At 35.9% G+C, this 25,921-nt stretch overlaps 1 protein-coding gene across 1 annotated transcript in view; it reads left to right on the forward strand.

Annotated features, from left to right (window-relative positions):
- Positions 1-3,111: 3,111 nt before the first annotated feature.
- The window catches only part of DNAL1 (dynein axonemal light chain 1), a 33,132-nt gene continuing 10,322 nt past the window's right edge, over positions 3,112-25,921 (forward strand). The window contains exons 1-5 of the mRNA XM_052647386.1: positions 3,112-3,123; positions 10,001-10,039; positions 14,359-14,468; positions 17,149-17,204; positions 25,779-25,834. Of these exons, the coding sequence (XP_052503346.1) occupies positions 3,112-3,123; positions 10,001-10,039; positions 14,359-14,468; positions 17,149-17,204; positions 25,779-25,834 (273 nt within the window). The remainder of the gene's footprint in view (positions 3,124-10,000; positions 10,040-14,358; positions 14,469-17,148; positions 17,205-25,778; positions 25,835-25,921) is intronic.

Raw genomic sequence — 25,921 nt, forward strand, 5'->3', positions numbered from 1 at the left:
GTACTTATATGGATTTATTTGGCACTTTTAATTGTATTCCAATACACAGAAGTATATATCAGAAAAATAGTAGGAAGCAATTGGCTGGGAAATTCTCTTAAAGTGGTGATTGAATAACATAATCTCTAGTAGGGGTGTTGAAAGAGAAATAGCAGGCCAACATTAGGAGGATATTAATTTGATATTTTACTACCTTTCCACCCATACTGTTCACTTTATATTACACCTTCATTAGAACTTTTAAGTAATTTAAACCTAGTTTAATTACAGATTTTGGTCAGTTATTTTGACTGAATCTTAAGTTTATTGAGAAGTCAAAGGGCCTTTTAAAGCTTAATGTCTTTTTTTTTTTAATGAAGTATTATACTTTTATAACTCAAAACCTGCAGAAACTTTTTAAAGATTTACCAGGACTTAAGACTTCAAACCAAATCATTTCTATTTCTTTAGTGCTAGTTTTCATAATTTTTTCCCATTTCCTAGTGATTTCCTTATGGATGGGGGAGGGGTTGGAATATAAAACCATTGTACATATGCAGCTTTAAAGTAGCTTGTTGTCTGGCAGAAAACTCTGACATAAATCACAGCAAGCCCCTCTATGACCCACCTCCTAGAGTAATGGAAATAAAAACAAAAACAAATGGGACCTAATTAAACTTAAAAGCTTTTGCACAATGAAGGAAACCATAAGCAAGGTGAAAACAGCCCTCAGAATGGGAGAAACTAACAGTAAATGAAACAACTGACAACGAATTAAGCTCCAAAATATATAAGCAGCTCAATACCAGAAAAATGAACAGCCCTATCGAAAACAGCAAAAGACCTAAACAGACATTTCTCCAAAGACATACAGACGGCTAATAAACACATGGAAAGATGCTCAATATCACTCATTATTCAGTTCAGTTCAGTCACTCAATCATGTCCGACTCTTTGCAACCCCATGAATTGCAGCACGCCAGGCCTCCCTGTTCATCACCAACTCCCGGAGTGCACTCAGACTCACGTCCATCGAGTCAATGATGCCATCCAGCCATCTCATCCTCTGTCATCCCCTTCTCCTCCTGCCCCCAATCCCTCCCAGCATCAGGGTCTTTTCCAATGAGTCAACTCTACGCATGAGGTGGCCAAAGTACTGGAGCTTCAGCTTTAGCATCATTCCTTCCAAAGAAATCCCAGGGTTGATCTCCTTCAGAATGGACTGGTTGGATCTCCTTGCAGTCCAAGGGACCCTCAAGAGTCTTCTCCAACACCACAGTTCAAACGCATCAATTCTTCGGCACTCAGCCTTCTTCACAGTCCAACTCTCACATCCATACATGACCACAGGAAAAACCATAGCCTTGACTAGACGGACCTTAGTCGGCAAAGTAATGTCTCTGCTTTTGAATATGCTATCTAGGTTGCTCATAACTTTTCTTCCAAGGAGTAAGCGTCTTTTAATTCCATGGCTGCAATCACCATCTGCAGTGATTTTGGAGCCCCCCAAAATAAAGTCTGACACTGTTTCTACTGTTTCCCCCATCTATTTCCTATGAAGTGATGGGACCAGATGCCATGATCTTCGTTTTCTGAATGTTGAGCTTTAAGCCAACTTTTTCACTCTCCAGTTTCACTTTCATGAAGAGGCTTTTTAGTTCCTCTTCACTTTCTGCCATAAGGGTGGTGTCATCTGCATATCTGAGGTTGTTTTATCAAAACCACAATGAGGTATCATCTCACTCCAGACAGTATGGCAATAATCAAAAAGCCTACAAACAATAAATGCTGGAGAGGGTGTGGAGAAAAGGGAACCCTCTTATACTGTTGCTGGGAATGCAAACTGGTACAGCCACTATGGCGAACAGTGTGGAGATTCCTTAAAACACTGGGAATAGAATTGCCATGTGACCCAGCAATCCCACAGAATAAGAGAAATACATGTACCCTTAATGTTCATTTCAGCACTATTTACAATAGCAATATGGAAGCAACCTAGATGTCCATCAGCAGATGAATGGATAAAGAAGTTGTGGTACACATACACAATGGAATATTACTCAGCTATAGAAAGGAATGCATTTGAGTCAGTCCTAATGAGGTGGGTGAAACTAGAATCTATTATATAAAGTGAAGTCAGAGAAAAACACTGCATATTAACATATATATATATATGGAATTTAGAAAGACGGTACTGGCAATCCTACATGCAAGGCAGCAAAGGAGACACAGATGTAAAGAACAGGCTTTTGGACTCAGTGGGAGAAGGCAAGGGTGGGATGATTTGAGACAACAGCATTGAAATATGTACATTACAATACGGAAAAGGGATGGCCAGTGAAAGTTCAACGCACAAAGCAGGGCACCCAAAGCCTGTGCTCCGAGACAACCCTGAGAGGGGTGGGGTGGGGTGGGGTTGGGCTGGGGAGTGGAGGGAACTGTTACAGGGAGGTTTAAAAGCTTTAAACTCTAAGCACCTATGTCACTCCAGATTAGCCTGAAACTGCTTTCACAAGAGAAAAAGATATCTCCCCCACCTCTCTACGAGGTTAAGCTCCTGAGCTCCCTAAATCACTCTCAGCTACGACGCAGTCCCTGGGAAGCGAGTGCCGCAGAACGAGACGACCGGGGCGAACGCTCGCACGGTCCCACAATGCCCCGCTCGCGCCACCGTGAGGGCGGAGAGAAAAGACGGCTGCCGGTGTAGGGAATCCGACGCGAGCTCCGAGAAGTGCGCGTGCGCACTGACCCCGGCGGACCCTAGCAACCAGAGCAGTGACAGTAGCAACCGCCGGAATGGTAAGTACCCTCTAGGCCTCGCAGCCAAAGCTGCAAGTAGATTGGAAGTGGGAAAGGGTAACTGTGGAGGGTTGAGGGTGGGGGACATCCTCGAACACCGGAAGGGAGCAAGTAGCGGATGCCTGCTCGGTGGATTCAGAGGCCTGGGGCGAAAGAGAAGCCCAGCCATTGGGTTGTCTGGGGGTGAGGGCGGCCCGGGCAGAGAAAAGGCAGGGCAAAGAGCAGAAAATTCTCGAAAAAGAGCGGATTAGAGTGGGACAAGTGATGGAAGGGAGAGTGTGAATAAGGATATCTTTTTAATATAAGCAATTTACCCTCCCACCCCCAAGCGAGATGGAGGGTGGGGTTGGTTAGGAGAGATTGTGTGTAACACTGGTTGCTGCAATGTTTATAAACCTGTGATGTCACCATGTTCCACTCTGAACGATTCTCAGTTCAGTTGTTAGTAAACATTGTAAAACCCTCTCTGATAGAACATATTAGGATAGTGTTTTTCAAATATAAGTATGCATAAGTATGATTTTGGACTAAAGTGAAGTGCTGATTATGAATTTTTAACATAAGTGGGGTTTTTCAGAAATGTGCATTTCAAGTGACTCTAAAATTAGAGAGCTCCTCCTGACACTTTGAGAAATATTGCTGTTTTAGGCTTGAAATCTGTCGGTGGTCTATCCAATCAAATCTCTTTATGAAGTAATGATTTTACCTAGTGATGTTCATTTCCTACTTAAAGTGAGCACTGTCTTGCTCACTTGGTAGATTCAACTAGTAGTTTAAGTTGTTGGTTGGCTAAAGACCCAACCAAAGCTATTTAGCAAGGTATGTGATTGTCCTGCCTAATGGAAATATTTATTGTTGTTCAGTTGCTAAATCGTGTCCTACTTTTTGCAGTCCCATGGATTGCAGCAGGACAGATTTCCCTGTCCTTCACTTTCTCCAGAGTTTGCTCAAACTCATGTCCATTGAGTCCATGAGGCTCTCTGTCTTACCCTCTGCCATCTATTTTTCCTTTTGTCTTCAATCTTTCCCAGCAACAGGGTCTTTTCCAATGCGAAATATTTATAAAGAATAAGTTTAATTTTCTGCTATTGAAGTGAGCAGAAATTGAACCCTGGAAATTCAAATGATGAGGAAAACATGCCTGCCCTCAGCCACCAGGTTAAATTCTACTCTTAAAAGTAGTTTCCCTTCTACATTTCTTACTATATTCCACAAGCATTTAGCTGAAAAAAAAAAAAGGAAAGTTTAAAAATTCTGGAACATAGATTTATAGTCAGGTGAAGAAATAACTGGTCCTAAATAATTCTGAAAGTAGGAACCGTAAGAATTATTGAAAATCTTCAAATAGAGAATCGGAATTCGTACTTAAGTGAAGCTCGCTGAAGCTGCAAGCTTGTAGTTTTGGGGCCCTCTAGAAATACTGTCCCACATAGTTTTTTATTTAAGAAAATTAGCTTCTAGTGTCTTAAAAATGATCATATTTTACACCAAAATGCAGATTTTTGGCTTCTCTGAAAAATCCGAAATACCATATTTTACTATCAGACACATCTTTTTTCATATTTTTGTATTACTGAAATATGATGGTGTGATATAATTGGCAGCATATTTTCTTTCCTGATGGTATATAAAGTAAGGGTGTTACTTTCAATTAACAAGAGTTTTCATATTTGAAGAAATGTGATATTAGGTTAACCCTGGTCCCAAGTCCTACCTGCCAGTGGTTTTCTAGAACCAAATAGTGGTTATCCTCTTTGCATGGCCAGCTTTACCCATTAATAATGTCCACTGGTTATTTAGATATTTCAGGTTTTAACTCCTGTTACCTATATGGGAACTAGTCATTTTATAGACCAATTTATGGATAACTTGATTGCTTCCAACTTGAAAGTGTTCCTATAAGTGTCTTTTTTTTGGATCCATCCATGGATTTCTCTGTGGGCTTCCCTGGTGGCTCAGAGGTTAAAGCGTCTGCCTGCAATGCGGGAGACCTAGGTTCGATCCCTAGGTCAAGAAGATTCCCTGGAGAAGGAAATGGCAACCCACTCCAGTATTCTTGCCTGGAGAATCCCATAGACGGAGGAGCCTGGTGGGCTACAGTCCATGGGGTTGCAAAGAGTCAGACACAACTGAGCAACTTCACTTTCACTTTTCTTTAGTGACTCAGTGGTACAGAATCCGCTGGCCAAAGCAGGAGACATGGGTTTGATCCTTGGGTTGGGAAGATCCCCTGGAGAAGGAAATGGCAATCCACTCCAGTATTCTTGCCTGGGAAATCCCAGGGACAGAGGAGCCTGGCAGGCTACAGTCCATGAGGTTGTAAAGAGTCGGACATGACTTAATGACTAAAGCAACAACAAGGATTTCCCAGGAAAATATACCCAGGAGTGAGATTGTGGGATCATAGGGTCTCTGCATACTTAATTTCCCTAGGCATTGTCAGATTGGGTTCCAGAACAGCTATACTGTTTCTTACTTCCTTCAGTGATGCATGAAAGTTTCTATTTCTCTACATTCTCACCAATTTTCTGACTTTTGCCTATATGAGGATGTATTTTAGTATCCCATTGTTTTACTGCATTTCTCTGATTTTTAGTGAGTTCAAATATCTCACAGTTAGTCATCATCTGGATTTCAGTTTCTGTAAATTTTCTGTATATATTTTTTGCCAACTTTTCCCTTTTTTTAATTTGTTTTTTAAATTTCCGGAGTTCCTTGTATATTCTAGATATTAGTCTTTTGTTGGTTTTATTTTGAAAATATCTCTCAATTTTTCTAACTTGTCAACAGTGTCCTGCATTTGCTGTATTCTAGTATTTATTAGTTTATTCTATTGCATTTTCTACACAGATGATCATCTACACATAGTTTTATTTTTTAGTGTAATGTTGATAAAGATCTTTTGTACCATGTTAAATAGTAGCAATGATAGGAGATAGGCATCCTTGATGTGTCTGGGATCTTAAAGAGAATACTTTTTTCTTTTCTATTGAAGTATAGTTGATTTACAATGTTGTGTTGTTTTCTGATATATAGCAAAGTGATTCAGTTACACGTGTTTATATATGTATATATTCTTTTTCATATTCTTTTCCATTATAGTTTATTTCAAGACATTGAATATAGTTCCCTGTCCTAAACAGGGACCTTGTTGTGTATCTATTTTATAAATAGTATGTATATGTTGCTCCTAAATTCCTAACTTATCTCTCCTCCATTTTTTCCCTTTGGTAACCGTAAGTTTGTTTTCTATGTCGTGAGTCTACCTTTGTTTTGTAAATAAGTTAGTTTGTAAATTTTTTTTTAGGTTCCACATATAAGTGATATCATATGATATTTGTCTTTCTCTGTCTGGCTTACTTCACTCAGTATGATAATCTCTGGGTCCATCCATATTGCTGCAAGTGGCATTATTTCATTCTTTCATGGCTGAGTTGTATTCCATTGTACATATGTATATACCACATCTTTATCCATTCATCTGTCAGTGAACATTTAGCCATGTCTTGGCTATTGTAGAATAGTGCTTCAGTGAACACTGGAATGCATATATCTTTTCAAACTATGGTTTTCTCCAGATACATGCCCAGGAGTAGGGCTGCTGGATCATATAGTAGTTCACTTTCTTGTTTTTTTAAGGAACTTCCATTCCATTTTCTGTATTGGCTGCACCAATTTACAGTCCCACCAAAAGGGCAGGAGTGTTCTCTTTTCTCCACACCCTTGCCAACATTTATTATTTGTGGACTTAAATTAAAAAATTTTTTTTGTTGAAGTATTGTTGATGGTTTTGAAATTATGGTGCTGGAGGAAGACTCTTAAGAGTCCCTTGCACTTTGAGGACATCAAATCAGTCAATCCTAAAGGAAATCAACCCTGAATATTCATTGGAAGGACTGTTGCTGAAGCTCCAATACTCTGGCCACCTAATATGAAGAGCCACCTCATTGGAAAAGACCCTAATGCTGGGAAAGATTGAAGGCAAAACAGGCTTCAAGAGATAGTGGATGACAAAGGAGCCAAGTATGCTGCAGTCTAGGGTCACAAAGAGTCAGGCACAACTTAGCAACTGAGTAACAATGTCAACAACAACAACATAGCTGATTTACAGTGTTGTGTTAGTTTCAGGTGACAGTAAAGTAAATCAGTATAGACTTTTCAATGATGGCTGTTCTGACCCATGTGAGGTGATAGCTCTTTGTAGTTTTGATTTGCATTTCTCTAATAATTAGTGATGTTGAAAATCCTTCACGTGCCTATTGGCCATCTATATGTCTTCTTTGGAGAAATGTCTGTTTAGGTTTTCTGCTCATTTTTTCAGTGGGTTGTTTGTTTGTTTTTTACCATACCATGCAGCGTGTGGGATCCTGTTTCCCAACTAGGAATTGAACCTATGCCCCCTGTAGTGGAAGCATGGAGTTTTAACTGCTGGACCACCAGGGAAGTCCTTGAATTTTGTTGTTGTTGTTGTTGTTACTGACTTATATGAGCTGTTTGTATACTTTGGAAATTAAGCCCTTCATCAATCACATCATTTACAAATAATTTCTTCCAACCCACAGGTTGTTTTGTTTATGGTGGTTTTGCTGTGCAAAACTTTTGAGTTTCATTAGGTCCCATTTGTTTATTTTTGTTTTTATTTCTTTTACCTTTTGTGCCTACATTGTCTTCTAGGAGTTTGAGGATGCTTTGTTACCTTCCCAATTTGGCTCACCTTGACCACCTTATTTAAAATAAATATCCACCATATACATATACACACATCCTGATACTCTTTACCGAGCTCAGCTTTTTCTTTTTCCTTAGTAATTATCACCTTCTAATATGCTATATGACTTATCTATTTATTTATTATATCAGTTACCATCGGTCTCCTAGCAATAGATGTAGATTCCTGTAAGGCAGGAATCTTTGTTCTGTTCATTGATATATCTGAAGCAAGTGGAAGAATGCTTGGTATATAGGAGGTAATCAGTGAATATTTGCTCAAATGAATGAATTTATTATTCAAGCTGGTATTGGTTAGAGCTTTTTGATATATGCATGCATGCATGCTAAGTTGCTTCAGTCGTGTCCGACTCTCCACGACCTATGGACTGTATAGCCTGCTAGGCTCCTCTGTCCATGGGATTCTCCAGGCAAAAATACTGGAGTGGGTTGCCATTTCCTTCTCCGTTTTGATATATAGCTTTTATCAAATAAGGAATTTTGCTTTAACCCTTAGTTAAAGCTTTTAATATCAGAGGTAGAACTTTATCAAATGCTCTTTCTGCACTTACTGCAGTAAATGTAATTTCCCACTTTTAATCCATTAATAAATGGATTACATTTGTAATAGATTTTTCTGTTGTTAAACAATCTATATGCCCCTGGCATAAGCCATTTTTGATCATGATCATTATACACCATTGGCTTTGGAAATCTAGTATTGTGCATCTAAGATTTTTCAAATCTGTTTTGAGAAGTAAAGAGGGCCCCTTATCTAGTTATAGCATCAAGATTATTCTAGTCTCATAAAAAAGTTGGCAGCTTTCCTTCTTTTTTTTTCCTGGTTTCTGAAACAACTTGCATAACAAGGAATATCTGCTCCTTGAAAGGTTGGTAGAACTTATTTGCAGTTTATCTAGATTTGGGGCTTTAGGGGAGGAGGGTGTGGGTAAATCTCTTTGATTATCTTTTTAATTTTCAAATAGTTATTGATCTATTCATATTTTCTGATTCTTCTTGTGAGTTTTGGCATTTTTGTTTTTTTCTAGAAATGTATACTTTGGGTTTTCAAAATTATAATATTTTATTTTAAAAATCTCTGTGGTATCTGTGTCATCTCTCCTTATTTATTCTGTATTTTTAATTTGTATATCTCTCTGTTTTGCTCAGTCAGGCTTGCCAGAAACTTAAGAACCAGTGTTTAGTTTTGTTAGTCTTTTTTCTTCTCAGTCTGTTTTTCATTGATTTCTTCCTGTTTCCTTCTGCCTTCATGATGTACTTTTCCAAATATTTTGAATGCTTAATTTATTTTTTTCTATCTCTTGCTTTCTCTTATTTTTTAAAATTTATTTTATTCAAATATAGTTGATTTGCAATGTTGTGTTTACTCCTGCTAAACAGCAAAGTGATTCAGTTATATATATATATATATATATATATATATATATATATATATTCCTTTTCATATTATTTTCCATTATGGTTTATCACAGAATATTGAATATAGTTCCCTGTTCTCTTATTTTTAACTTAATGTATTTTAAGCATAAGTTTCCTTTTAAGTGTTATATTCCTCCAATTTTTACATTCTTTGTCTTTAATTTTATTATTTTACTTAAATTAATAGTTTATTTTTAACTTGTGTTATTTATTAGTGCATCTTTACTTCAGAGACATAATTCCTTTTATTATTGTTTAGGGTTCTCTCTTTTATAAAATAATCTCCAGCAAAGATTCAAAGGATGTTCTTCCTTTTCTTAGCTTTTAAGTTTTTAATATCATATTAAATTGAGTCTAAGATACTATTGATTATAAGGTGCAACATTATTTTATCTTCTTCTAAGAAAGAGAAGTAATGATTCATGTTGTTGTACACCAGGAACCAACACAACCTTGTAAAGCAATTATCTTCCAATTAAAAAATTAAAAATAAGAAAAATAAGAAGTTGGAATTAAACTGTGACATAATTTCCTATCACTTAGAAATTTTATTTTGTATTTATTGGTAGAGTTATTTTAAACGTATTTAGGCATATAGATTTTTATCATGTGTTATCCTTTGATAAACATAAAAATGAATATATATGGTATGTATATTAAATAAGATGGTTAATATTTTTCTGAATCTTCATCAGTGGTACCTGGCTACAGCAATTATAAATTTTTCCTGGTTGTAAGATGTATCCAGACTTCAAAGATATTAAAATGTAAAGGAAGATATAAATCTTAGAATAATGAAATAAGATATATTTTAATATCAGTGTTGACAGCACTGTTTTTTGTAAACCATGTGAGAGTAAAGGATAATACATGGTACGTCATGATTTCCTTAATTTCTCTGAGAGGTATTTAAGTATTTCTTATTTTAGGAAATTAAAACATTCTCTTTTCATATAAAGTCTCAAAAAAAGAAATCTTTTTAATGGTAGATGCCAGGGCTAATGATTGTTGCATGAAAATTGAGCCAACAAATCACACCAATAAAGATAACCTTGTTTTTTCTTCTCTTTTTAAGGCGAAAGCAACAACAATCAAAGAAGCCCTAGCCAGATGGGTGAGTTTATGAGTTCTTACTTCCAGAAACCATATTAGGATAAGTTTTGGACAGTTATTTAAATCTGACCATTCAATACAAGGGATCTTTTGGTATTGAAAGTGTTTAGTTATCTTGATGGTGTTAGTGGATACACGAGCCTACACAGGTGATAAAATTATATAGACCTCAATACACACATGCAAACATATTCACACTCACATGTACAAATGAGTATAAGTAAAATTGGAAAAATCTGATTAAAGTTAGTGGATTGTATCAATATCAATATCTTGGTTGTGATACTATAATTTTGAAAACTGTTACCATTAGGGGAAACTGGGCAAAGTGTATAAAGGCTCTCTCTGTATTATTTCTTATAACTGCACATGACTCTTCAAATATCTCAATGAAAATTTCAGTTAAAAAGTCTGACCATTGGAAAATTTAAATCTGGAAAGGCTAATTTGTCTGTTACTGTGATAGCTGGAATCTCCATGTTCTTTTTCAACTTTATCGTTATTAAACCACATATCATTTTTAGGTGATAGAGTGATATGTGCTGTGGATGATCTAGGTTTTAGATAAATGATGGTTTTAATCTCTTGGAGGTTAGAACGGAGACAGTCAATGTGAACAAATGAAAATCACGCATAGACAAATGAAAAAACCTCGAATAAAAATTCTAAAATGATACTCAACATGACTGATCGTCAGAGAAATGCAAATCAAAACCGCAAAGAGATATCACCTTATACCTGTTAAAATGGCTGTCATCAAAAATATGAGAGAAAAGTGTTGGTGAGGAAATGGAGAAAAGGGAACCCTTTTGCACTTCGATGGGAATGTAAGTTGGTATAGTGTTATGGTGGAGAGGTTAATGTAAACACTGTGGAGATTCCTCAAAAATTAAAAGTAGAACTACCATAAGATCCAGGAGTCCCACTTCTGGATGTATATCTGAAGGAAGTGAAATCACTATCTCAAAGAGTGATTATCCCCAGGTTCATTGCAGCATTATTCAGAACAGCCAAGACATGAAAACAACCTAAATGGCTATCAGTGGATGAATGGACAAAGAAAATGTGTATTTGTATACAATGGAATATTACTCAGCCATAAAAAGAAGAAAGTCCTGCCATTTGTGACAACATGGAAGGACCTTGAGTGCATTATGCTAAATGATGTAGTCAGATAGGTAAAGACAATTTGAGGTTTTTTCATTTGTGATCTCACTTATATGTGAAATCTAAAAAAGCCAACTCATAGAAACAGATTATAATGGTGGTTACCAAAGTTGCGGAATGGAGGAAATGAGGAAAAGTTGGTCAAAGGGTAGAAGCTTCCAGTTATAAGATCAATAAGTTCTGGGAATCTGTATATAGCACAGTTAATGATACTGTATTATATACTCCAAAGTTGCTAAGAGAGTAATCCTAAATGTTCTCAACACATCGAAATTTATTGTATGAGGTGCTGGATGTGTTAACCTTATTCTGGTAATCATCTTGTAATATGTACATATATCAAAGTATCACATTGCATACCTTAAACATAAATAATGTTATATGTCAATTATATCTCAATAAATCTATAAAAAGTAGTGATAATTTTGTACTGTATAGAAATATTGAATCACTTTGTTGTACACCAGAAACTAACATAGCACTGTAAGTCAATTATGTTTCAACAAACAGATAAATTCGTAGAAAAAGACACTAGATTTGCAGTGACCAGAGGCAAGGGGCAGGGGTAGGGGAAATTGGATGAAGATAGTCAATAGATACAAGCTTCCAGTTACAAGATAAGTACATACTAGAGATGCAGTGTACAAAATGATTAAATAATTAATATCGGTCCCATTGCGTCATGGCAAATAGATGAGGGAAAGTGGAAACAGTGACAGATTTTATTTTCTTGGGCTCCAAAATCACTTCAGATGGTGAATGTAACCTTGAAATTAAAAGACGCTTGCTCCTTGGAAGAGAAGCTATGACAAACCCAGACAGAGTATTAAACAGTGGAGACATCACTTTGCCAACAAAGGTCCATATAGTCAAATCTATGGTTTTTACAGTAGTCATGTATGGATGTGAGAGTTGGACCATAAAGAAGGCTGAATACCAAAGAATTGATGCTTTTGAATTGTGGTGCTGAAGAAGATGCTTGAGAATCCCTTGGACCGCAAGGAGATCAAACCAGTCAGTCCTACAGGAAATCAACCTTCCTATTCATTGGAAGGACTGATGCTGAAGCTGAAGCTCCAATACTTTGGCCACCTGATGTGAAGAGCTGACTCACTGGAAAAGACCCTGATGCTGGGAAAGATTGAGGGCAAGAGGAGAAGAGGCGACACAGGATGAGATCGTTGGATGGCATCACTGACTCAATGGACATGAATTTGAGCAAACTCCAGGAGATGGTGAAGGACAGGGAAGCCTGGCAAGCTGTAGTCCATGGGGTGGCAAAGAGTTGGACAGAACTTAGCAACTGAAGAACAACAACACAGCTGTATGTTATATACGAAAGTTAAGAGAGTAAGTCCCAAGAGTTTTCGTCACAAGGAAAAAAATTTTATTTCTTTTATTTTGTATCTGCTTGAGATGATGGATGTTCAGTAAACTTACTGTGGTCATCATTTCATGATTATGTAAGTCAAATCAGTATGTTGTATGTCTTAAATTTATTCAGTGCTGTATATCAGTTATATCTGGAAAAATACACAAGATATGTTTTTTAAAAGCATATAGTAATGTTAGGAAATGGCATTGTAAAATGCATTAAATATTTTGAATATAAAATTCTATAAAGTTTGAATGGTTGTATTTCAGCATTATGGATAGAATTTCCAGAGAGTATAGAGATGGCTCCTCAATTTCTATCCCCAATGATAGCTTATTTGACTGTATTATCAGTTTTTTGTATAATAATGTATCTTTGCTTTTGTAGCTGGGCTTTAAATAAAAAGTCTTTCAAGAAACTTGGTGTCTATGGAAAACAGACAAAGTGGCTAGGATAATGAAATATTTGAATTCTTGGTTTTAGTGCTTTTAAGTTTCTTTATACCCTAATTGCAATTTAAAAATTCCTTTTCTGTTTAGCTAGTGAAAAATCTGTTTTGTTTCATTAAAAAAGTATAGAGTAGGCTTAGTATTCAATACAGTTTCCTTGAAGCAGATTTTAGGATAACATAATATTTATATTAACAAGTGGTTAATGACACTTGGTTTATAATAACAAGTAGTTGGCTATTTGGTTTGGTTTGTACATTTTATTTCTAGATTATATTATGGCCATAAGTCTTTAAGATTATTTGAAGATATCATGCTCATTCTTACTCTCATTAACACAACATTTATTAAAGATGTCAGTCTCCCATCTCCTAACCTATGGCCCACAAAAAAATACCGAGTGGATGTGTATTAGATGTCTTTCAACTGATTATATATTTTCTATTATTGATGTGTTATGATTTGATTTTTTTTAAAGCCTCTTTTGTGTCTTATATCACACTAGTTATAGAAAACATGAGTTTGAGCACGCTCCGGGAGATAGTGAAGAACAGGGAAGCCTGGAGTGCTGCAGTCCATGGGGTCACAAAGGGTTAGACACAACTTAGCGACTAAACAACAACAATAGAAAACATAGGAAAGCCAAAAAATGGTCCCTGAACTGCAGTATCTTCTTGTTTTGTTGGAGAGAGAGAACTAAGTACTGAGGTACTTAGGAAACATTATTAGGCAGCATATCCTGGTAATTAAAATTTAAATTGTATTAGGTACTGAAATTAAACTGTAACATAGAATGTAGTAGTAAATTATTGTAGAACAAATAAATTTTACCTTAGCTTTGTCATAAAGAGAATATCTTCCCAAATTCTTGGTATTTGGTAGTTGTAACTCAGACTAAATTGAATATAGGAACAGAAAGATGAGATGACAAAAATAGCTCATCTTATAGATCTAAATCTGATACTTAAGTTTGTTTAGGGACAAGGATTCCTTCCCAGGAAAATGTTTTTTTGTGTGTGTTTTATTTTAGTTTATTAATTGGTAGACTCTTAAAAGATTTTAAAAACTACAGAAATAAAAGTTATTTTCTTTCCTCTTTTCCACTTGGCTGAGACCTGACAGGGAATTATCTGAATCAGCCATATAAAAGCTAGTTATCAGGTTCAGTAAGTAAGTGTTGTCAATAAGTGTACTGTCAAGAATGTACAGAATTACTGAATTTTAATAGCTATTTTGAAATAAATATTGAAAAGCCTTGAGAAAATCTGGCCTTTTTAGTTCCACATTATAATCTGGGATTATTTTCTTCCACATTAACTTTTATTATAGGAAGAGAAAACCAGCCAGAAGCCATCTGAAGCCAGAGAGATAAAGCTGTATGCCCAGATTCCCCCTATAGAGAAGATGGATGCATCCTTGTCCACACTTTCTAATTGCGAGTAAGTGCTTCTCTTTTTTCATCCTTTCTAGTATTGCTGTTAAGTTTCCCTTCCTTTTCTAAATATACAGACTAAAAATATTTATTTATTTTCTTGGTTTTCATTTCCCTTCCTCCCTCCCTTCCTTCTCCCTGTGATTCTCCCTTTGGCAAGGCCAAATATAAAAGATTGTTGGTTTATAGGGTCATTAATAGAGTAACCCTAAACTATCCTGTATTGCATTTTTGGGGGGATGGTTTTTTGTTTCGATCATGCCGGGTCTTTGCTGCTGGCACGGGCTCTTGGCTGCAGCACAGAGGCTTCTCGAGTTTGGGTGCACGGGCTTAGTTGCCCCGTGGTTCTTAGTTCCCCGAGCAGGGATCGCACCCGTGTCCCCTGCATTAGAAGGTGAATTCTTTACACAAATTTCCTGTCTCTTAGGAGAAGCTAAGTAACACCATAAAACTATTTCTCTGTCATAAACCTAGTAGTTTCTCTTGTAAAATTATCCATCAAAGTCAATACTATACTTACTCAGAAGCATAAAAGTAACTGCTTTTGAAAAATTTCTCAAATTATGAAAATACATTGTAAAACATCTAGAAAATATTAAAAACACAAAGAAAAGGAAATATCAACCAAAATTGTACCAGTTTTTGAGTACCAGGCTTAGCATTTTTAAAAATTTCATTTTATTACTATTATTATTGGTTGCTCCGCACAGCATGTAAGATCTTAGTTCCCTCACCAGGGATTGAACCCATGCAATGGACGCATGAAGTCTTAACTACTGGACCACTAGGGAAATCCTAGCATTCTCATGTAGAGCCTTCTAATTTTTTTTTCTCATTGGCACTAAGTTACACTTACTTGTAATCCTGTTTTCCCAAGACTTTAAGTATCAGATCTATGTTTATTATTTTAACTGATTTCCTGAATATTCCGCATACTTTTTAGCAGGGTTCTGTGACTAATTTGAGGCAATTATACCATGACACCTGTGTTATGTGTTATAACCATGACACCATGGTTATGCTCTTAAGCTGCAGTGTCTTATCAGGGCTATAGAATGTTATAGAATCACTTGTTATAGAATATTGGAAAATCCTATATTTTCCTAAGTGTGGTTCCCTGACTACCTACATAAGAACTTCCTTGTGCAGCAGATAAGCCCCACTTCAAATTTATAGAAAAAGAATCTACTGATGAAACTAGGTATCTGGATTTACAGTAAGCAATCTGAATGACTCTTAAGCACGTATTTGTGAACGCATGCATTAGACTAATGTCTATCTTTGGAATTAAAGGGAAAAGCAAACATAATTTAGTTATTGTATGCAGCTTGTCCTTTGTGATGAGAACACAGTGTATTATATAAAAATCCACCTTAAATGTGTTTTTGGCTTCAAAATCATGATTTCAAAGAGCATTATTTCAAAGTGGTCAAATATCTTCTTATCAAACCTTGAGACGGTTCTATACCTCATACCAAAGTACCCTAGAAACTGCTTAAGAGTCATCCTGTTCATATTTTTGCTGACAATCTTTGGGCAGGTTGCCTATACAACAACTACAGAATTATTCCCCAACTGTATTCCCGCTTTTCCACTCCATTTTTCACTTTCATTGGTAATTCTTGGGAGTGGGGAATGACTAGAAAATACACACATATGACCAATAATTTACAGTGTACAGTAATTGGCTTTTACTGTTTTAAGCAAAAAAAAAAAAAAAGAATAATTCCTCTTCAAATCAAATCAGAAGGATAAGATCACATGTTCTAGGGTCAGTTTTGGGGGGTTTTAAATTTGGATATGCTACTTTCTGGCTGTGTAATAGTAGGCAAATTACTTAACATCTTTGTGTCTCAATTTCCTCATTTATAAAATATGATTACTAATATGTAGCTCTTAGGATCATTCTGATGGTTAAAATAGTTAATACATGTAAAGTATTTAGAAGAATACTAAGCACATATGAAGCATTCAATAAATTAGCTTTTTTTATATCTTTGAAGTTTACTAAGATATTAAACATTTTTATCAAGAGAAGATTAATATTGTATAATTATGCTCCCTTTAAAATTTTGTTTTTATATGATTAAAGTATATATAGGGAAAAAATATAGAATATATATATAAACTGGTAAAAGTATTTATCTCTGGGGGAGTGTCTAGGGTGGTTAGGATTACATTGACTTTTTGTAGTATACATATCATGGACATTTTCCAAAGTTGGTATGTATGGCCCAATCTTGTTTGTTTTAGTGGCAACATAGTATTTTGTTATTTGTATTCCTCAGCTGATGGGTGTTTACAAATTTTTTTCCCATTTTTTTGCTATTATAATAATATAGTAAATAGTTTAATTCATATATATTTGGCATTAGTATTTTATAGGATATGTTCCTATAAATGAATCACTGGGTCAAAGAAAATATGCATTTAAAAAATTTAATAGAAAACACCAAATTGTCCACAAAAAAGTTTTTTTAATTTTATACAGTGAATGTTTACTAACTTTTGTAATCAGGGAAACAGTATGACGATTTCAAAATAAAAGAATATGTGCCATGTCTGAGAGGGGAAAAAAGGATTCAGTGTGAAAAGGAAATGTCTGAGAGAACTTGAGGAATAATTTCTATTATACTATTAACTTTTTTTCTTATTAATTCAAGTATTCTTTTTTTTTTCTCCTTTAGGAAGCTTTCACTGTCTACAAACTGTATTGAAAAAATTGCAAACCTGAATGGCTTAAGTAAGTGATCCACAGTAACAGATGGTTCTAGAATTTTTTTAGTTATTTGGAATAAACATTCCAGAGACACTGCATAATCCTAGAAGCTGGCACCTGTTTCAACCACAGTAATTGTCAGATGATAGAAAGAATATATAAACTATGTGTCTTGTTTGACTATCCAAAGAAAATTAGAGATAACATGAAACCTGAATAGTTTAAGGACATTTTAAAGCTTGTAGAGTTAGAATTGAAATATCTGAACTAGAAAATCAAGTTTTTTTTTTAATCTGTTTTTGTCCAGATTTCTCTTGTATTTCATACTTGTTGTATCTAAAATTTTGTTTGTTTTTCCTATGCGCCTTATCTTTTTTAATGGCATTAACTCCTTCCCAGTTGTCAAGGTTCCTTATGCAAGTTGCCTCTGGGCTGCAAACATTTTGTGGCTTAAAGCTTCAGAAATTTATTCCCTCACAATTCTAGAGGCCAGAAGTCTGAAATCAGTTTCACTCGGCCAATATCAGTGTTTTAAGAAGGCCATGGTTTCTCTGGAAGCTTTAAGGGAGAATCTTTTCCTTGCCTGTTCTGGGTTCTAATGACTGCTGCATTCCTTGGCTTGTGACTGTGTCACTCCAGTCTCTGCCTCTGTGATCATATTTCCTCCTACTGTTTTGTCTCTGTCATATCTTTTTCTGTCACCCTCTTACAAGGACATACATGACTGCATTTAGGAAACACTTGGATAATCAAGGATATTTTCCCCATCTTAAGATTCCTGACTTACTCTTAGCTGCAAAATATTTTTTCCCATATATGGTAACATTCACATCCAGGGATTAAGATGTAGGTATCTTTTGGTGAGCCATCATTTATCTTATAATATTTCCCCTTTATTTCCCTCAAGCCCTACGTCCAGGTTTATCACTGAGTCCTGTTAAATTTATTCTTTGAAAGAGCTCTCAAATAATTTCTTGTGTTTCCATTTCCAGGAGCTACAGCTTTAATTTAGACCCTCATCATTTCCCCCTTAGGTCATCTTTTTCAAACGTTTTTTACCACTTCCCACAATATGAAGTACAGTTGAATTAATAACTCAGTACATATGTTCATAGGGCTTCCCAGGTGGCTCATTGATAAAGAATCCATCTGCCAGTGCAGGAGATGTGACTTTAATCCCTGGGTTGAAAAGATCCACTGAAGGAGAAAATGGCAACCCCCTCCAGTATTGGTTGGAAAATCCCATGGACAGAGGAGCCTGGCAGGCTACAGTCCATGGAGTAGCAAAGAGTCAGACACAACTTAGTGACTGTGCACGCACACACATGAATATACGTATCAAATACACACATACTCATATGAACTAGATTAAAATTTGTAAAACTGTATTTACCCTGATAGCATAGGTTCCATTATTAAAAAATTTTAGTGTGATTTCATGGTTTTTTAAATGTTTGTCACAATCCACTAAGGTTTTTTCTGTTTGTTTTATTGGAGTATAGTTGATTCACAATGTTATGTTACTCTCAGGTGTACAGCAAAGTGATTCAGTTATACATGTGCATATAGTCATTCTTTTTTAGATTCTTTTCTCATGTAGGTTATCACAGGATATTGAGTAGATTTTCCTGTTATTAATATATGGTAGGTCCTGGCAACCCACTCCAGTGTTCTTGCCTAGAGAATCCGCGGGACGAGGGAGCCTGGTGGGCTGCCGTCTATGGGGTCGCACAGAGTCGGACACGACTGAAGTGACTTAGCAGCAGCAGCAGCAGGTCCTTGCTGACAACCCATTAAGTTGATTTCACACGATCCACAGTTTGAAAAAACACTGCCTTACAACTTATGTGATAGCCACCCAATTGATCTCCTTATCTCCTATCTTTCTGCTCTTCAGTTGACCTTCAGCACTGACACCAGAGTTTTCTTTGTGAAAATATTGTTCTGTTTATCATTCCTCCAGGCCACAGACCTTTAATGACTCCCCTTTGCCTAGTAAAGACCAAATGCCTTAAGGTTGCATTCAGAGTCATTTAAAAGCTTATAACATCCTCTTTATACCCAAATATGTCATTCTTTTTTATGACTTTGTACACTTGTTAATGAGGAACTAAGAAGCCTCTTGATGAAAGTGAAAGAGGAGAGTGAAAAATTGGCTTAAATCTCAACATTCAGAAAACTAAGATCATGGCATCTGGTCCCATCTCTTCATGGCAAATAGATGGGGAAACAGTGGAAACAGTGGCAGACTTTATTTTGGGGGGCTCCAAAATCACTGTAGATGGTGATTGCAGCCATGAAGTTAAAAGATGCTTACTCCTTGGAAGGAAAGTTATGAACAACCTAGACAGCATATTCAAAAGCAGAGACATAACTTTGCCGACTAAGGTCCATCTAGTCAAGGCTATGGTTTTTCCAGTGGTCATGTATGGATGTGAGATTTGGACTGTGAAGAAAGATGAGCACTGAAGAATTGATGGTTTTGAACTGTGATGTTGGAGAAGACTCTTGAGAGTCCCTTGGACTGCAAGGAGATCCAGCCAGTCCATTCTAAAGGAGATCAGTCCTGTGTGTTCTTTGGAAGGTCTGATGCTAAAGCTGAAACTCCAATACTTTGGCCACCTCTTGCAAAGAGTTGACTCATTGGAAAAGACTGATGCTGGGAAGGATTGGGGGCAGGAGGAGAAGGGGACGACAGAGGATGAGATGGCTGGATGGTATCACCAACTCGATGGACACGAGTTTGGGTGAACTCCGGGAGTTGGTGATGGACAGGAAAGCCTGGCGTGCTGCAATTCATGGGGTCACAAAGAGTAGGACACAACTGAGCAACTGAACTGAACTGAACTGAACACTTGTTAATGCAGTGGTTTTCATTGAGAACAGCCCCTTCCTGTAACAGGAAAACCCTACAAGAAACAAAATTAACATTAAGAATGCAACGTTTAAATGTTATTTAGAGGAAGATCTCTAAAGACTTCTCTGATTTCCATCATCATAATTACTCTTTCTTGGAAACATTTATAACAGTATACCTTGGATTATAATCCAGAAAGTGAAGAGGAACTGAAGACCCTCTTGATGAAGGTGAAAGAGGAGAGTGAAAAAGCTGGCTTGAAACTCAGCATTCAAAAAACAAAGATCATGGCATCTGGTCCTATCACTTCATGTCAAACAGATGGGGTAAATGTGGAAACAGTGTCAGATTTCGTTTTCTTGGGCTCCAGTATCAATGTGGACAGTGACTGCAGCCATGAAATTAAAAGACACTTGCTTCTTGAAAAAAAGCTATGACAAACCCAGACAGTGTATTAAAAAGCAGACACATCACTTTGCCGACAAAGATCAATATAGTCAAAGCTATGATTTTTGCCGGAGTCATGTATGGATGTGAGAGTTGAACCATAAAGAAGACTGAGCGCCAAAGAATTGATGCTTTCTAACTGTGGTGTTGGAGAAGACTCTTGAGAATCCCTTGGACTGCAAGGAGATCAAATCAGTCAACTGTAAAGGAAATCAAGCCTGAATATTCATTGGAAGGACTGGTGCTGAAGCTGAAGCTCCAGTACTTTGGCCACCTAATGCATAGAACTGACTCATTGGAAAAGACCCTGATGCTGGGAAGGATTGAGGACAGGAGGAGAAGGGGTTGACAGAGGATGAGATGGTTGGATGCCATCACAACTCAATGGACATGAGCAGACTCAGGGAGATAGTAAAGGACAGGAAAGCCTTGCATGCGGCAGTTCGTGGGCCTCAAAGAGTCAGACACAACTTAACAACTGAACAACAGCTTCATATATTTATTTTGAATATTAAATGAGTCAGTGTGTATAAAGTGCTTAGAATAGTGCCTGGTGCATATAAATGCTCAAGAAATTGTAGCTGTTATTATAGTTAGGAATATGTTCTGTCTCTTTAGATAATGAGCCCCTTAGGGCAAGCACCATATTTTATTAAGCTTTTAATCTTGTATTCCTAATCTCCGTTTCCCCCTGCCCCTGCCTAATACCTTACTCAAAGTTGCATTCAGTATTTATATAGTGCTGGAGAGGAAGTGTTTACTATTAGAGTTGTATTTAAAATGATTCAGTCTATTCCAGTTTTCATTGACTCGTTAAACAATTTGAGATATTTCATTTTCTTCTCTTTTGGTTTCTTTGTAATTGAAATAACTTGCTTACATGAGGCTCAATTCACAACATTTATCAGTATGAACAACATGCATTTCTTTTGTAAAAACATGACTGTGACATATGAAATTGGGTAAACTTCTATAAAGGGCTGGTAACTCGTGTTCTCTTTAATCACTTCGTAGTGACTCTCAGGAAAATCACGTTAAAAAGAATTCCAGAAATTCAGTGGGAAAGAGTACCTTGATCAATTAGTGATATCTAGTGTAGACATGGAAAGAGAGAGGATAGGCATTTGTGTCATGTATTTGCTATACTAGACACATCTCATTTTAGTTCTGCTTGTAACAAATGGTATTTCTGCAGTCTACAGAGAATACACTTTGTCTGTGACTATGAAGCAAAATGAAGCCAACTGATCCATATAAAATACTGAATATATGACTCTAGCTTGCCTCCTACACCTTTCCTTTCATGAGCACTGTGTCTTACCTACTATGCTAATATGAGAAGATCTGAAATAAACAAGTATTGCTATTTAACAGGGGGGTTTTAAGGCAGATTAACCCTAACAGCTGTGACGAGAAAACAGTATGACATGAGTATGTTCAAACTGTGGCTAAAAAGCTGTACAATATAAATAATACTCTCATTTAAAGATTAGAAAGTAAATATTGTTGTTAAAACAGTATACTCCTTCAGTTTACTAAATAAATAAATATAACTTCATGATAATGTTTTGATTTTCCTCAAGACCTAAAAAGTGTTTTCCATATAGTGGTGTTTTACTTATGCAGCATATTAAAATATGGAAAATATGTAATTGTATAATGTTAGAACAGTTAATCTATTAACTTTGATGTCATAATTTACCTCCCTGGATAGCAATAAATAATATCCTTTTAGCCCTCTCATTGCCATTTCATGTAAATTTTTTAAAGAGTTGTATATATTAAGCTAGATATTATCTTTGAAAGATCTGCATATATCTGTTATCTCTGATCCGAGGTCATTTCTCAATTCTTATCTTAGTTGACCTAAAGTGCATCTTGACATGATGATTTCTTTTTCTTTGCAGCAATTTCTTTATTGGGTTTCTAGGATACTGTACCCTTTTGATTTCCTCCTGCCTTTCTGGCTGTTTCCTCCCAGTCTCATGTCCTCAAATTTTTTAATGTTGGGGTATCCCTGGCCTCAGTTCTTGGATCTTTTTTCTGTCTTTACCTACTCCACATTCTCATCCAGTTCATGGCTTTACCATCTGTATGCTGATGGTTTCCATATTTATAGCTCAAGTCCATATATCTCCTCTGAACTCCAGACTTACACATTCAGTTGCCCGACATTTCCATTGAATGTCTACTGGACATTTCACACTTAACAGGTTCAAAACTGAGTCCTGCTATCCTTCCCCAGCCTTTGTTAACCCAGCTTCTTGTGTGTCTGTATCAGGCAGTGACAACTGCATTCTTCTAGCTGCTCAGGCCAAATTCCTTGGTAATTTTGTGACTCCTCTGTCATATCCCCTATAAGGCCTTTTTTTTTTTTTTTTCCTAATTTCATCTCCTATTGTTCTCCTCTGATTCTCTCAGCTAGGTTATATTTTGTGACTACTTCTGCTATGGCCCTGCTTTGAGGCCTTGGCAGCTGAAGTTCCCTCTGCATGTTTTTCCTCCAGATAGCCTCATGTCTAGCTGCTTCACTTCCTCTGAATCTTTACTTCGAAGTCACCTTCTATCTAACGTGTTGGATGCCTCTACCCTCTGCTGTTTCAGTCTTTTTGCCTGCTTTTCTTTATGCTTTACGCTTGTCACTATCTAATACATTTAATTGTTTTGCTTACTGTCTGCCAGAAATTAGCTCCATGACAGCAAGAATTTAAATCTGTGCTATTCACTATTATATTGCAAGCACTTATAGGTATGCCTGGCACATAGTAGATGCTCAATAATTATGTATTGAATGAATAACTTTTTGAATAAGGTTTTTATTCTGCATTAAATAGAAAAAGATAGTGTTTTCCATATTAAGCTTTAAAGAATAATTGATTATGTGATTTTCTTATACACTTAATTTCTACATATTTATAGTTATATATAAAGTATATTAGTTTGCTAGGGCTGACATAACAGATCCCACAGACTGGATGACTTACACAACAGAAATTTATTTTCTTCTAGTTGTACAGGTTAGAAGTCCAAAATCAAGGTGTAGGTACAATTGATTTCTTGTGAAGCCTCTCTCCTTGGCTTATGTATAGCCATCCCTTTGTCTTTGTTTCTGTGTTCTAATCTCCTCTCTTATAAGGGCACCAGTCATATTGGATTTTACCTAAAATGTCATCTTACTTTAATTGCCTCTTTAAAGGTTCTATCAACAAACAGAGTCACATTCTGAGGTACTGGGGCTTAGGACCTCAACATATGGATTTGTAGGGGACAATTCAGCCTATAACATGGGTTTTTTTTTTTTTTTTAATAACATGGGGTTTTATTTCAACTATTTTGCAAGAATTAGATTGCTTTTAAAATATTAATACCTTGTTCTGAAAACTAAATGTTTCTCATAATTTGAAAATTTTATTAAATTAAATAAATTGAAACCAAAGCTTGTATAACTGTAAATGCCTGATACCTATACACACATACATTATTTATTGTGTACTTACTATGGATTAGGCATTATGCTGAATATTTTAGACAATTATCTCATTTAGTCCTTATATTGCTATAAGATAGAGCCTATACTTCCTCATTTTACATAAAAGAAAACAGATTCTGAGAGCTTTGGTTACTTCCTTAGATAGCTTGGATTGGATTTTGTTCTTAACCATCGAATTATGGATGTTATAGAACAGTGTTATCCAATAGAATTCTCTGTATTGTCCCAATATAGTTCCAACTAGCCATTTATAGCTATTAAGCTCTTGAAATGTGGTTCATGTGACTGAGAAACTGAATTTATATATAATTTTAATTAAATTAATGCAGTCCTATCACTTTATGGCAAATAGATGGGTAAAAAGTGGATAGAGTGTCAGATTTCATTTTCTTGGGCTCCAAAAGCAATGTAGATGGTGGATGCAGTCATGAAATTAAAAGACACTTGCTTCTGGGAAGAAAAGCTATGACAAACCTAGACAGTGTATCAAAAAGCAGAGACATCACTTTGCTGACAAAGAGCCATATAGTCAAAGCTATGGTTTTTACAGTAGTCATATATGGATGTGAGAGTTGGACCATAAAGAAGGCTGAGCACCAAAAAATTGATGCTTTTGAACTGTGGTGCTGGAGAAGACTCTTGAGAGTCACTTGGACAGCAAGGAGATCAAACCAGTCAATCCTAAAGGAAATCAACCCTGAATATTCATTGGAAGGACTAATGCTGAGGCTGAAGCTCCAATACTTTGACTACCTGATGCAAAGAGCCGACTCATCGGAAAAGACCCTGATGCTGGGAAAGATTGAGGGCTAAAGAAGAGAGCGACACAGGATGAGATGGTTGGATGGCATCACTGACTCAATGGACATGAGTTTGAGCAAACTCAGGGAGATAGTGAAGGACAGGGAAGCCTGGAGTGCTGCAGTTCATGGGGTTGCAAAGAGTCGGACTCGACTTAGCGACTAAATAACAATGTGGTTAGTAACTACCATATTGGATAGCAGAGTTATAAAAGTTTAAGTTGTGAAAATTTAATGTATAACTTATGCATAAGTAATCACAGTAGATTTTTAGGACAGAAGTGAGATTGCATGTTTTACTAGAAATCTTTTAATTTTGAAAAATAATATGTGTACATGGTGTTATGCAAATAAGTTCAGAAGAAGCTAAATTAAAAATATCTTCCTCTGCCCATAGACTGACTCTCAGTTCCTCCCCCAGACCAACCACTGTTTCTACTTTTTTTCTTCCGGAAATAACCTTATAGATAGACAAAAGAAACATCCTTTTAAAAAACACAAATAGACTTCTTTTTAAACCAAATTACAATCTAATTATTCTAAAAAATAAAACAAAAGATTTTAAAAATGCTAATTTACTTGATTTCGCTTCTTATCTTTTGTGGAGTGAGGTGGGGACTATACATGAGAATGTTTCTATTTTCTAGTATAAGTCCTCATACTATAAGAGATTTGAAATGTATATGCTCCCAAATTTAAAGTTCAAATCTTCTTTACTCTTATTTTATCTATGTAATATTTCTTACTAGCCAGTAATTTAAAACCATGCATTTCAAATAGCTAAACATTTAAAATTTAATATTGATGTGATGTGCAGTTGTAGAGTTTACCTTAGTGATGGGTCAATGTTATTTCCTACTTGATTACCACTTTTTATTAGTATAGCCTTTTTTATTATATAAGAACTTTTATTATATAAATGTATTAAAGCTTTATTATATTAGATTTATAACAATTGTGTGATATGATTCTAATAAAGCAAAATTGCTTTCTTTCCTCTACAGAAAACTTGAGAATATTGTCTTTAGGAAGAAACAACATAAAGAACTTAAATGGACTGGTAGGTTGTTATTTACTACTTAAAGAAGCATACACTCTTTTTCTTGAGTATATAAGTAATACTTGTCTGTTGCAGAAACTTTTCAAA

Source organism: Budorcas taxicolor, chromosome 10, assembly GCF_023091745.1.
Source record: "Budorcas taxicolor isolate Tak-1 chromosome 10, Takin1.1, whole genome shotgun sequence".
Lineage (NCBI taxonomy): Eukaryota > Metazoa > Chordata > Mammalia > Artiodactyla > Bovidae > Budorcas > Budorcas taxicolor.